The following is a 12,559-nucleotide window of genomic DNA, read 5'->3' as shown; positions in this document are numbered from 1 at the left end:
ACCTCATGACCATCCTCAGGGCTGAGAATCAGGGAGCCCCCTCAGGGCTGGGGGCCGTCAGGGGAGCACAGGTTGGAGTTCAGGAGCAGGTCCCGTTCGGGGTGCTGACTCCCTAGGGCCACTTGGGGGAACAGGTCTCACAGCTCAGGGAGCAGGCAGCTGGACGTCCATGTGCCCCCACACCTGCCCCCCCCCACGCTGGCCCCCCCCCCACACCTGCACTGAAGCCAACGCAAGGTGGATGGAAGACCTGAGTGTAGGGGCTGAAACGATAAACTCCTGCTGAGAGCACGTCGGGCGCGGCCTCTCGGGGTGAGACCAGAGAAACACCGCACCGGCCGGTGGCTCAGCGTCAGAGCGTCGTCCGGAGGCACCCGGGCTGTGGGTTTGACCCCACGCAGGGCACGTACGAGAGTCACCAGTGAGTACGCGGGACGCACAAGTGGACGGCAGGTCGATGCTTCTCTCTCTCAAATCAAAAAGAAAGACGTGAACCAGCCCGTGAAATAGAACGTTTTTGCAAGTCACGTCCGTGACGCGCCCAGAACACAGGGCGACTCGGAAAGACGCTGCCACGAGGCCACCTGCCCGAGGAGCCGTTTGGCAACGGGCTGACCCGCATTTTCTTCAGAGAAAGTGCACGCGGACCCAGGGCCTGTGAGAGGTGCCTGGCGTCCTGGCCTCGGAACGCAGACCCAGCCACGGAGGCGGCAGGTGGCCCGGCACGCGGAGGGCGGGGACACAGGATGTGGGGGTGCGGCACCCGCCCAGCCTGGGGTTTGCTCATGGGGGTGAAGTGCACACGAAGACCGGCCCCCGTCCCGCAGCTGCGTGTAGAGGTGCTGGCACGCCCCACGCCGTCGCCAGGATGGGCTAACGGGTTCTCCGTGCCACGGCGCGGCTGGCCGTGGAAGGGTCCGCTGGCGGCAGACAGGGCTGCAGGGCTCCGCCCGCTGGGCCTGACGCAGGGCCCGGGAGAGGCGGGCCTCGTGGGAGCCTCCTGCACCCCAAGGGAGTGGTGGCCACGCAGAGCACACCCCTGCGCCAGCCTGCACCCCGGTCGGCCGTCCACGCTGCAAAGGAGCCTCCATCCGTGGATCCCTGATCGCCCAGCGCCTGGGGCAGTGGGCAGTGGAGCGGCTGGAGGGAGGGGCACCTGTGGCTCTGTGCCCTCTGCCCTTTGCCTGCGACCACCCTCCCCGAGCCTGGGCCACCTCACACCTCTGTCCTCGCTGCAGGTCCTGGACTCGGAGCAGGACCCCGCAGAGCGCGCCCCCGAGGTGGAGGAGGACCTGGACCTGCTGTACGACACCTTGGACATGGAGAACCCCAGCGACAGTGGCCCCGACCTAGAGGATGACGACAGCGTCCTTAGCACCCCTAAGCCCAAGCTCCGGTGCGCGGGGGACCGGACGAGGCGGGGGAGGGGTGGGGAGGAAGGGGGCTCAGGCGTGGGCCAGCGTCGGGGGACAGCACGCGTGGAGCCCACAGGTCCCGGGGAGCAGCGGGTTGGGTCACACTCGGAAAGCTGGATCCCGGGGGTGTTGCCTGCAGGAGGCGGTGGGGGCGGTGAGGCTGGCTGTGGGTGCTCCCAGGGTGCTGGCGGCCAGGCAAGGCGCCCTCACAGGAGGGCAGCCGGAGGAGAGGGCACACTCCGGGGTGAGGTGTGGCCTGTGGCTGCGTCTCCGACGGCGCCCTCTGTGCTGTCCTGTCCCTGCGAGCCGGCGGGGTGGTGGGGTGAGCGTCAGCCTGGGCGCGGTTTTCAGGGACACCGTCCATCTCAGCGGAGCGGGGCTCGGGCCGCCGGCCGCCCGTGTCCTCCCTCGTGAGGTGGTTCTGGACGGGGCCTCTGGGGAGCTGCTCTGCCCGGGGGTCCCTCCAGGGGCGGTGCCGTGCCCTCAGGTGCGGAGGGTCCTGGACAGTTACCCCGCCCTCACTAGGCCCTACTTCGAAGGCCTGTCGCACTCCAGCTCGCAGACGGAGGTCGGGAGCGTCCACAGCGCCCGAAGCCAGAAGGAGCCTCCCAGTCCGGTAAGTGCTGGGCAAGTGCTGGGTGGCGGCCGCGCTCCCCACCGGCCGGCGGCAGGGGGGCCGGTCCGACCCCGTTGTCGCTGCTGGGTCACTTACACACCGAAGCCGGAACCCAGCGCTCAGGTGCTGGCTCTCGTGTGGCCCAGCTCCTCGCCCGGCCAGGTGACTGCCCTGAGCCCACACCCACGAAATCCCAGCCTGTCTCCCGGGCCTCTCCTCACAGGCCGACGTGCCCGAGAAGACATGGGCCCTGGGGGGCAAGCAGCCCAGCGACAGCGCCTCAGAGCCAGTGGCCCACGTAAGCAGACACAGTTCCCCCGTTGCTGGAGCACAGACCGCAGCCCTCTGCTCAGGCCGCCAGGGCCACTGCGGGCCCGTCTCTGCAGACAGGGTGTGCCCGCCTGGCTGTGGGCCCGCCCGGAGCACTGTGATGGCTCCGCTGCCCCCGGGGTTCTCAGGAGGGTCCTGGGCTCGGGCCGCTGGGGGGTGTGGCGCTGGCTTCCCTGTGGTGCCAGGACCAGGAGCGCCGATGGGAGGTCGGTGGGCTTGGATCAGCGCCCCATGCAGAGCCGCCAGCCTGCAGGAGGCCTGAACACACCCCCCACGCCAGGGACCCCGGCGCGCACGCCTTTCCAGCAGCGTCTTCCTCCTGCAGAGCACGCCCACCCCCGGGGAGCAGCCGGCACCGCCCCAAGACAGCCCGGAGCCCGAGACCTCCGCCCTGGACGTGTTCACCGAGAGGCTGCCGCCCAGCGGGCGCATCACCAAGACCGAGTCCCTCGTCATCCCCTCCACCAGGTGACAGACCGCCCACCGGGAGCTCGTGTGGGAGGGGCCTGCCCTGGGGGTGGACACCCCGCAGCCGCGGCTGCGATGAGACTCAGGAAGCGCCGACTTCCGGCAGCGCCCGGAGGCCCACACTGGCCCCGACACCCCCGGCTCCGGCTGCGCCAGGTCCGCGGGTCTCAGGGCGGCTGGCTGCCTGCTCCAGGCGGGAAGGTCTTGGTGGCCCCATCGCCCGCCAGGCCGGTGCCCATGCGAGGCGCGTGTGGGGGGAGCACACCCTTGGAGCCCACGTGAGGCTCCAGGAGCGCCGGGCCGTGAGCGCCTGGGCCCACCGGCCTGTCGTCCCAGGTCCGAGGCCAAGCAGGCCGGCCGCCGGGGCCGGAGCACGTCCCTGAAGGAGCGGCAGCCCGCGCGGCCGCAGAGCGAGCGGGCCAACAGCCTGGACAGCGAGCGCTGCCCGGACACACGCAGCCACCTGCAGGTGGGTGCCCCATCGTCCCCTCTGCCCGCCCGCCCCGCAGCCCGGGCCCTGGGCTCGAGGGCCCTGCGTGCCTCTTGCCCGGTGGCCTCTGCCCAGAGTTGAGTGCTGCCCACTTCTGGGTGCTGCCGGCGGGGGGTGAGGGGGTCGCTGTGGGGACACGGCTCCGCCCGGTGTGGACGGGCCGTGTCTCCAGATCCCCAGGAAGACCGTGTACGATCAGCTCAACCACATCCTCGTCTCCGACGACCAGCTGCCCGAGAACATCATCCTCGTCAACACCTCCGACTGGCAGGGGCAGGTGGGCCGGTGTCCGCCCTGGGGGGTGGAGTGGGGGGCGGCCCGAGGCCCACCGTCGCCCTTGTCCCCAGTTCCTGTCGGACGTCCTGCAGCGGCACACGCTGCCGGTGGTGTGCACCTGCTCCGCGGCCGACGTGCAGGCCGCCTTCAGCACCATCGTCTCGCGGATACAGAGATAGTGAGTCCCCCATCGCCGCCGCCCCGCCACCTTGGGGTCCCTGCACCGGCCTGGCCTGGGGGTCCCGGGGGCCGCGGGCGGATCCGGGTGGGGGTGCCGGGCCACGTGTGGCCTCGGGGGGCCTGGGGCTTGGGGGGCACGGCAGTCCCTGTGAGGACGGCCCTGAGGTGTCCGTCCCTCTGTCCCGCCCCCCCCAGCTGCAACTGCAATTCCCAGCCCCCGACGCCCGTGAAGATCGCGGTGGCGGGGGCGCAGCACTACCTCAGCGCCGTGCTGCGGCTCTTCGTGGAGCAGCTGTCCCACAAGACGCCCGACTGGCTGGGCTACATGCGCTTCCTGGTCATCCCGCTGGGTGAGCGGCGCCCTCGTCCGGAAGCTGGGTGCTGGGCTCGGGCTCTGTTGTCAGAAACGCAGCGCGGGGCCTGGCTCAAAGCCGCCAACTCGGCCGCCGAGCCCTGCTCACTTGTGGAACCCCTGGCCCTGTCAGTCACGGGGGGTGACGAGTCCTGGGGGACCCCTCCGGGCCCCGGGAACAGCCCTGCCTCAGGGTGCGCAGCGCTGTGGGCCGGGCCAGACACCGCTGCTTCCCCGCAGGCTCCCACCCCGTGGCCAGGTACCTGGGCTCCGTGGACTCGCGCTACAGCAACTTCTTCCAGGACCTGGCCTGGCGCGACCTGTTCAACAGGCTGGAGGCCCAGAGCGCTGGTGAGGCGGGGTGCACGCCCCTGCCAGCCGGGCTGGCGTCTCCCGAGACAAGACCCCACTGCGCCCCCCTGCTCAGCCCACCACCCTTGGGTGCCGGGACGGGAGGGTGTGAGCAGGCAGGCCCAGCCAGGACACTCGCTCTGCCAGACCTGCGAGCCCCGCGCTTGGTGACCGTGCGCTGGGCTGGGAGAGGCAGGGCCTGGGACCCGGGGGGTCAGCCTTTGGGATGTGGCGAGGGCAGCAAGGACCCGCGAGGGGGCAGGGGACAGGGGCCTCGGGAAGCGGGCAGTGAGTGGGCCCAGCACACGCCTCAGCCCTCACGACCCCGTGTGGCCTCGTGCAGTGCAGGACACGCTGGACATCGTGTCGAGGATCACACAGTACATCGCGGGGGCCAACTGCGCCCACCAGCTGCCCATCGCCGAGGCCATGCTCACGTACAAGCAGAAGAGGTGCCTGGAGGGCCCGCCCGGGGGGTGAGGGCAGGCGCGAGGGCACCCCCCCACTGCAGACCCCCGCGTCCCGGCTCCTCGGGGACAAACCCCCTGGTCCACGGGCTGGGCCGGGTCCGGCCGCCCCGGCCTCCACAGCAGGACCCTCCCTGGCCAGGCGCTCGGCAGGCTGGTGGGGCTTCTGTGCCGTGTGCTCCGATTCCTCATGAAAAGCTGCGAGAGCGGCTGTCACTGCTCCGCCAGCAGCCGGCACCCCGGCCGGGAGAGCAGCGTGCCCTCCCTGGGCAGGCGGCCAGCGGCGGGAGCCGGGCCTGGGTGCGGGGAGCCGAGTGCACAGCCAGCCTGGGGGCTAGGGGCCTGAGCGGCCCCTGCTGGGCCCAGCCTCGGGCCGGGTCCTCGGGGAGCCTGGGCCCGGGGCTCCCCGCTCGCTGGGAGGTGAGCGGCGCCAGCTGTGCAGCCGACCACAGCGAAGCCCTCTGCACCGCGAGGGGGCGGGCAGCCTGCCGTGCCTTTGCGGGACCTGGCTGGCCCGGGCTGTGTGCGTAATAACGTGTCCGTGTCTTCTCTCCTGGCGGCTTTCTGAAAAGGAAAAAGAACTTCCATTTTGACTTTACCCTCAGGTACCGCTGTCTCTGGGTCTGCCCCCCTGCCCCAGGCTGGTCTTTAGGGGTGTTTAGCATGTCAGCAAGTGGGTGCGTCCCGAAGGCCCTGCCCAGGCTCACCTCCTCCTGCTGCCGCGCCTTGGTGCCCTCCCCTGGCCGGCAGGCGCCCTCCTGGGAGAGCCCCACGCAGGGTCGCAGGGTTGTCGGTCCAGGCGCCCCCAGGAGGAGGATCTCAGCCCCCAGGACCGTCCTGCTAAACACGCCTTAGGGGCTCGAGAAAGACCAGCGTGGTGCCCGCCGACCCCCCTCCCCCGTCCCGGGGCTGTGCTTGCTGGGCGCGAGGACCCTGCAGCCTGGGCCAGCTTCTCATCTCCCCCAGTTGGCTGGTCTGAGCAGCAAACCAGGGTTTTGGGGGACCCTGGCCCTCCCCCGTGCCTGCCACCTGCCTCTGTGTTACAGGGGTGACACTGGTGCCCAGGGTGGGGGGCTCCAAAAGCCCTGGATGGAGCCCAGCAAGGCCCCGCCTGCCGGCCACCTGCGTGCAGGGCTCGGAGGCCTGCAGGTCAGCCTCTGCTGGGACAGCACACCCTCCTGCCCACCCAGGAGATGTGGGCGGTGGGCACAGCCCTCCTGGCCCCTCTCCAGCCCCAGCCTCGAGAGCATCTGCCAGGAAGGCCCTGAGGCGATGCCTGCTGTGTGCACCCAGCAGCTCAGGCACAGGGTGCGGTGCCCATCCTAACCTACGGCCTCGCTGAGCAGAGCGGGGGCCGCCCCAAGGACAGGTTGAGGGTCTCTGTGGCAGCCCGTGTCACCCCTGTCCCGCCGGCCGTGTCGGGGGGCTGATGTCTGCATGGCCAGAGACGTGGCTTGGCTTTGAGAGTCGGTCCGGCAGCATCCGTGTTGTGGGTCCCCAGCCGTCTGCCTCCCTGAGGGCCGCTCGAGGGGAGGGCTGGGGGACTGGCTTGCCGAGGCGGTGGCCTGTGGCTGGAGCCCGCTGGGCACTGGCCGGAGCCCGAGGCCACCCGCCCGCCCGCCTTGGATGCAGAAGCCGCTGGGCCCAGGGCTTGGGCTTTGCTGTTGAAAGTGGAGAAGCGGGGCCTTTCTTTCCCGTGTCCCCTTCAGAGCAGTGACGGCCGAGGTGGTCCTTTCCGACGGACGGACCGACTGTAGCCGCCTTACCCCAGCGTGCTCTGGGTGTTGGGCAGGGGTGGCCTGGTGGCTGGGGGGAGGCCCTGGTCCTCAGCACGGGCAGGCGGCCCTACACCTGGTGACACCCACAGGCCACGTGGGCACGACGGCCAACCCTGTACCTGCCCTCAGGCTCCCGGGTTTGGGGGAAGGAGGCAGAGGATCAGCTGGGACAGAGGCCAGAGCTGGACCTCAGCCAGGGGGACACCCCCCGCAGGAGGAGGCAGGAGGCACTGCCGTCCCGAGGCCCTGGAGACAGGCCCGGGCCGACCTCGGCGTGACCTCCCGAAGGCCAGGGAGGAGACCCGCCTCCCCCACTTCTGGGCCTCAAGCCTGACCCGAGAGCCTCAGCCCAGCCCCGGCCGCTGGCCAGGCAGCTGCTGCCGAGGGGCCTGGGGGACAGGGAGGGGGTGGGAAACGCAGCTCCCGGAGCTTGTGCAGAGCCTGGCCTACACAGAGCCCCACCGCCCGCGGCTCACGCAGCAGCTCGGCCCAGAGCTCCGTCTGGCTGTGGGCCACGCTTGAGCGTCCCTGCGTTGGCACGTGGTGTGTGACCCTCGCCAGGCCAGGCCTGGGCACAGCCCCGCCCCCGCCGCCCTCTGGTTGGCACCACTTTCCCCGCCCATCCGGGGGAGAACCTGCCCCAGTTGCCACGGAGGCCCAGATGTTCCCTTGGGGCTGGCCCTGGCCGGTGTTGCTCAGTGGGTAGAGCGTTGGTCTGCCGACTGAGGGTCCCGGGTTTGATTCCAATCAAGGGCATGTACCTCCATTGCAGGCCCCCCCCTACCCCCCCACCCCCCCACCCCCGTCAGCGGCATGTGGGAGGCAACCAGTCGATGTGTCTCTCGCGTCGATGTTTTTCTCGTCTCCTCTCTCTAAAAATCAAAAGAGCCTCCAGTGAGGCTAAGCCAGGGGCGGGCAAACTTTTTGACTCGAGGGCCACAATGGGTTCTTAAGCTGGACCGGAGGGCCGGAACAAAAGCATGGATGGAGTGTCTGTGTGAACTAATATAAACTCAAAGTAAACATCATTACATAAAAGGGGACGGTCTTTTTTTTTTTTTTTTTTTTTTTTAGTTTTATTCATTTCAAACGGGCCCGGATCCGGCCGTAGTTTGCCTGGTGGAACGCGGCCCCCCAGCTGTGCTCCCTTCTGTGGGAGCGCCCCTGGGCCGGGCGGGTGGGTGGGCGCTGCCGCCCCTGAGCCGTGCCTTTCCTCCCGCAGCCCCGACGAGGAGTCCTCGCAGAAGTTCATTCCCTTCGTGGGGGTGAGTTGTGCTGGGGGGGGGGGGGGCGCTGCCCAGGGCTCTCGCGTCCTGGCTCTGGCTGGGGCACTGCACGGCAGTGGCAGATTGTGTGGGTCTGGTTTTGCGTTAAGTGGATTTTTCCAGAACCTTCGCCAGTCTGAGCCTTGGAATCCCTCCTGTCTTAAAGCTCGTGGCCTCGCGTCTAGGTGACTGGCAGGCTCACACGTCGGGGTGCAGGCGCATGGGCCGGCCTGTGGCCTGTGAGCCGGCAGTCCTCCCCCTCCCCGCGCCGGGCCAGCCAGCTGCTCTCCCTCGGCTGCCCTGAGTTTTACCGCCCGTCGTCCACGGCGTGGCCTCCCTGGAGCATCGCCCTGAGAGCCGGAGGCAGCCCGGTGACGGGCCTCCCTGGGGGCCTCCGTCCAGGGCACCGCCCGGGACCTGCTGCGGGAACGGGCCTGCCCGCGGTCAGTGCAGCTGCCAGCCCCTCCACAGGACGCGGCACCGCGGTCGCTTTAAGCACGTCCGTCCGCACGTCCGCTCGGGCCTTGGCCGCCCGGGGCTCTGAAGCAGCGCCTGAGCCAGGCGCCCGAGCAGCCCTGGGCTCTGCCTGAGCGGGCGGGGCTCCCTCGCACCCATCCTGCCCTCCGCCCGTTGCCTGGCGCTCACAGGCGGCTGGTTGGCTGAGGGTGGGCTGGCAGGCGGGGCCGAGAGGCTCCCACAGAGGCCACTGTGGCCAGCCAGGGCCCTGCAGCCGTGGGCCTCCTGGGAGCGCAGGTGCCCGCTGCGTGCTGCCGCTGCCTCCCCAACACCTCCGTGAGCGAGGGCCCTGGCGGCACCGCGCCACGGCCGACAGCCGGGCCATGCTGCCCTGCGCTGGGCTCGGGCCACAGACAGGAGGGGCTGGGAGCCGGGCTGGGGAGCCCCGTGCCCCCCCTGCTGCCAGCGTGCCTGTTGATTTCCAGGTGGTGAAGGTGGGAATCGTGGAACCATCCTCGGCCACGTCAGGTACCCCCCCCCCCACCAGCCTCTCTGAGGCCCGAGGGCACAGCCACCTCGGGGAGGGAGGACCCCCTCGTGGTCCCTGTACGGCTTCGTGCACCTTGGGTGGCCCCCTCCACCCACATGCCAGGGAGGCCTGGTAGCTCCCAGGCCCTGTCCCGCTCCCCACGCACACCCCATCCCACAGGGCCGCCCCACCTCCCTGCCGCGGCCTGGCACAGCCCCAGGCTGCTCCGGGCTCAGCGCTGTCCCCTAACTCCTCCCCAAAGGAGACTCGGATGACGCGGCCCCCACAGGCTCCAGCGTGCTTTCGTCTACCCCGCCGTCCACGTCTCCCGCTGCCAAGGAGGCCTCGCCCACCCCCCCCTCCTCCCCGTCAGTGAGTGGGGGCCTGTCCTCCCCCAGGTAAAGGCGGCCACCCCACCCGTCCCTGGACGTGCTGTCCGCCTGGCTCCTGTCCACTCCCCTCACGCCTGACACCATGTGGCTCCGGTCAGAGAGCGCTGGCTGCCCCGGTGCAGGAACTGAGGGTCTGGGGGGGGGGGGGGGGCGTGGACAAGGATGCCGGGTCGTAGGGGTGGGCGCAGGTCCTGGGCTCGCTCAGGAGACAGACAGCTTCATCGAGGACAGGACCGCGCAGAGTGGGAACACAGGATGCCCTGTCCACAGGCGGGGTTCTGGGGACCACCTCACGGGAGGTGAGGGGGAGGTCAGCAGCCCCTCGGGTCTTGTGAGCAGAACCCACACTGGCAACACTTGTGCGGGCCCTGGGGGCCTCTCGCCGCATGGGCCCTGAGGTCACGGCTGCCCGGCTCCATGGGGCTGCAGCTGTGACGAGGCACCTCCCGCCGGCAGCAGCCACGGGTGCACCGTCCCACGGTGGCCGGACGGTGAGCCTCCCTCTGCTTCCCCAGCCAGGGCGTCGGCGCCGAGCTGATGGGGCTGCAGGTGGATTACTGGACGGCAGCCCAGCCCACAGACAGGAAGAGAGATGCGGAGAAGAAAGACGTGCCTTCCGCCAAAAACACGCTCAAGTGCACCTTCCGGTCTCTCCAGGTCAGCAGGCTGCCCAGCAGTGGCGAGGCCACGGCCACGCCCACCATGTCCATGACCGTGGTCACCAAGGAGAAGAACAAGAAGGGTGAGCGGCGGCTGCCGTGGGGGGGCGCCATCGGCCCTTCCATGTGCCCCGGGCGGCGGGGTCCCCGTGGGCAGGGGTCCCGGGCTCCCCCAGGCCCCGAGGAAGCAGCAGGTCAGCACGGCCCCTTCTCCTCCTAGTGATGTTTCTGCCCAAGAAGACCAAGGACAAGGACGTGGAGTCCAAGAGCCAGTGCATCGAGGGCATCAGCCGGCTCATCTGCACAGCCAAGCACCAGCAGAACATGCTGCGGGGTGAGCGCGGCCTCCTGTCCTCCGGCCCGCCCGGCCCTTGACCCAGGGCCCCGGTTCTGTCGGGAACGGGAAGGCAGCCGCAGAGCTGGGAGCTTTCCAAGCCCCCCTCCGCGCATGCCCTCGCTTTGCTGTGAAACGCCTGTTGCCCGAGCCCGGCTTTGGTCTCGTGTCTCTGAGGCCCTGCGTGTGCGACGGCTCTTCCGGTTCTGAGCAGTGGCTCCGGGACCCTCTGCTCCTCGGGAAGAGGCGCGAGTGGAGCTCTGGGTGCTCTGCCTGGGACAGAGGGCGCTTGGGGGGGCCCTGTTCGTGGGCTCGGCCCGTGCTGGTGACCCTGGGGGTTGAGAATGCTGCCTTCTGCCCTGATTGGTTCCACCGGAGGATGCCTCCCACCCATCTGCAGACCCTGCTGGGCGGCAGGTGTGAGGACCAGCGGCCCCCGTGCCAGGGAGAGGTGGCCACGGGTGGCTCAGAGGGCAGGCGGCAGAAAGGCCTGGCCAGCAGGTCCTCGTCCCCCGAGAGCCTGGGGGTCGCTGGGGGGGTCAGGCCCCGGCTGGAGGGGTGGGCGCGCTGCTGGCCCATGGCAGGCGGGTCAGGCCGTCTTGTCCCCGCAGTCCTCATCGACGGCGTGGAGTGGAACGACGTGAAGTTCTTCCAGCTGGCGGCCCAGTGGTCCTCCCACGTCAAGCACTTCCCCATCTGCATCTTCGGACACTCCAAGTCCACCTTCTAGCCCTGCCCTCGCCCTGCGTGGCCGAGCCCGGGAGGCCCAGCTGCTATTCTGTTAACATTTCAGTTTACGACAGAGACAGACCCTGGAAACACAGCCGAAACCGTCTTAAGTGCGATTGTGCTACAACCTGGAAACTAACGGGGTGGCCCCCACTGGGAGCCCCCAACTGCTCTGCTTATTAACCAGACGCCCTGGCGGGCGGGAGGTCAGGCGGGCACTGTTGAGCTGGAGAATCCAGGAAGGTGTGTTTCGGCCTCAGGACCCCTAACACTCCCGGCGAGAAGGGCTCTCGCCTTCTCCACCTGCCCTTCCTGGCGGCCAGGACTCCGCTTCCCGTGGAGCCGGCTCAGCCTGCGCCCAGGACTCTGCTTCCTGGCCCCACAGACTCAGAGCTGAGCGGCCAGAGGCCAAGGGCTGGCCCCCATTGGCGGCGCCCTGAGCAGAACCCAGGGGCAGCCCGCCAGCCTGGGCCCAGCTGCCCACCAGCCAAGTGGTTCCCAACAAACTCCATCCCCACGGGCAGCGGGGGTTTCACAGCAGCAGCTATTTTTAATGCTTTTAAATACATGTTACAATGTGGCTGCCAAACCAGTCCATCGCTCCTCTCACGTCCCGGGGCCAGGGCTGGGCACCGCCAGCAGCCCCGCCCTGCCCAGCCAACACCCGCCTCCGTGACCCGCTCCCTCGCTCCCTCGGGGGGCTCCTGAGACACCCGTCCGTGAGTTGTCCCTGCCCCAGACTGGGCACACCCGGTGGTTTTCTCCTCCCTCCACCCCCAGCCCCACCTGCTGGCTGGGGGGCGGGGTGGGGGTACAGCAGCCCTGGGGTGGCCTGGGGAAGCTCGGGCGGGGTGGCCAGGCACCGTGGGAGCTGTGGGGACAGCCAGGAGACCCCCCTGGGTGGAGCACCTCAGAGTTAGGGTTTGGGTCCTGTCCTAGTTGGCAGCCCACCGACACCTTCCCACACCGCCAGCATCCTCCCCGGCCCTGGCAGCCCCCCAGGAGGCTGTGGGCCCGGTTTCCTAAGGCCGAGCGAGAGCCATGCAGCTGTGCTCAGCAAGTGCCAAATGCAGGGCCTCACCAGCAGGGGTCCCGCCTGGGCCCTCCCTCCCTTCTCCCCCGGAGGCCGCTCAGGATCTGAGTTCACGCCAAGGGCTTTGGGGCTGCTGGCAGACAGGACACGGGCATGGCCGTGGGTGAGCCAGGCCTGGGAGCCGGCGGCAGAATGCCGGGCCGAGGCCCCAGAGAGCACCTCCGCTCAGTACACCTGCGGGCGGTGCAGGGACCAGGGCCTGAGGCGGACCGGGCGCCCCCCACGCCTCCCACCGCCGGTGCCGGGGCCCGGTCACTGCCCGGCGGGGAGGAAGCAGGTGCAGGTGGCCGCCCTCGGCTTCTGGCCTCGGCTGGTTTTGGTGGAAGTGGCCAAGCGGCTGTCCCGTCCACCCCGGAGCATCCAACCCCTGCCCCCCCAC

The 12,559-nt window shown here is 69.7% G+C and overlaps 1 protein-coding gene across 6 annotated transcripts in view; it reads left to right on the top strand.

Annotated features, from left to right (window-relative positions):
* The window catches only part of PACS2 (phosphofurin acidic cluster sorting protein 2), a 31,178-nt gene extending 19,501 nt beyond the window's left edge, over positions 1-11,677 (top strand). For 2 of the 6 annotated variants that reach the window (XM_059684592.1, XM_059684619.1), the window contains exons 9-25: positions 1,239-1,396; positions 1,941-2,031; positions 2,255-2,329; positions 2,687-2,829; positions 3,166-3,298; positions 3,492-3,596; positions 3,667-3,773; positions 3,971-4,125; positions 4,368-4,478; positions 4,822-4,930; positions 5,518-5,550; positions 7,946-7,988; positions 8,930-8,972; positions 9,236-9,371; positions 9,881-10,107; positions 10,245-10,358; positions 10,970-11,677. In XM_059684592.1, the coding sequence (XP_059540575.1) occupies positions 1,239-1,396; positions 1,941-2,031; positions 2,255-2,329; positions 2,687-2,829; positions 3,166-3,298; positions 3,492-3,596; positions 3,667-3,773; positions 3,971-4,125; positions 4,368-4,478; positions 4,822-4,930; positions 5,518-5,550; positions 7,946-7,988; positions 8,930-8,972; positions 9,236-9,371; positions 9,881-10,107; positions 10,245-10,358; positions 10,970-11,088 (1,902 nt within the window). In that variant the 3' untranslated portion in view covers positions 11,089-11,677. Of the gene's footprint in view, positions 1-1,238; positions 1,397-1,940; positions 2,032-2,254; positions 2,330-2,686; positions 2,830-3,165; positions 3,299-3,491; positions 3,597-3,666; positions 3,774-3,970; positions 4,126-4,367; positions 4,479-4,821; positions 4,955-5,517; positions 5,551-7,945; positions 7,989-8,929; positions 8,973-9,235; positions 9,372-9,880; positions 10,108-10,244; positions 10,359-10,969 lie in introns of those variants that run through there. The other 4 variants (XM_059684610.1, XM_059684603.1, XM_059684582.1 and 1 more) reach the window with 3 other exon arrangements.
* The last annotated feature ends 882 nt before the right edge of the window (positions 11,678-12,559 follow it).

The sequence above is a fragment of the Myotis daubentonii genome, chromosome 1, assembly GCF_963259705.1.
Source record: "Myotis daubentonii chromosome 1, mMyoDau2.1, whole genome shotgun sequence".
NCBI lineage: Eukaryota > Metazoa > Chordata > Mammalia > Chiroptera > Vespertilionidae > Myotis > Myotis daubentonii.
The sequence above is the reverse complement of the archived record's forward strand: the minus strand, read 5'-3'. Positions and strand labels throughout refer to the sequence as shown.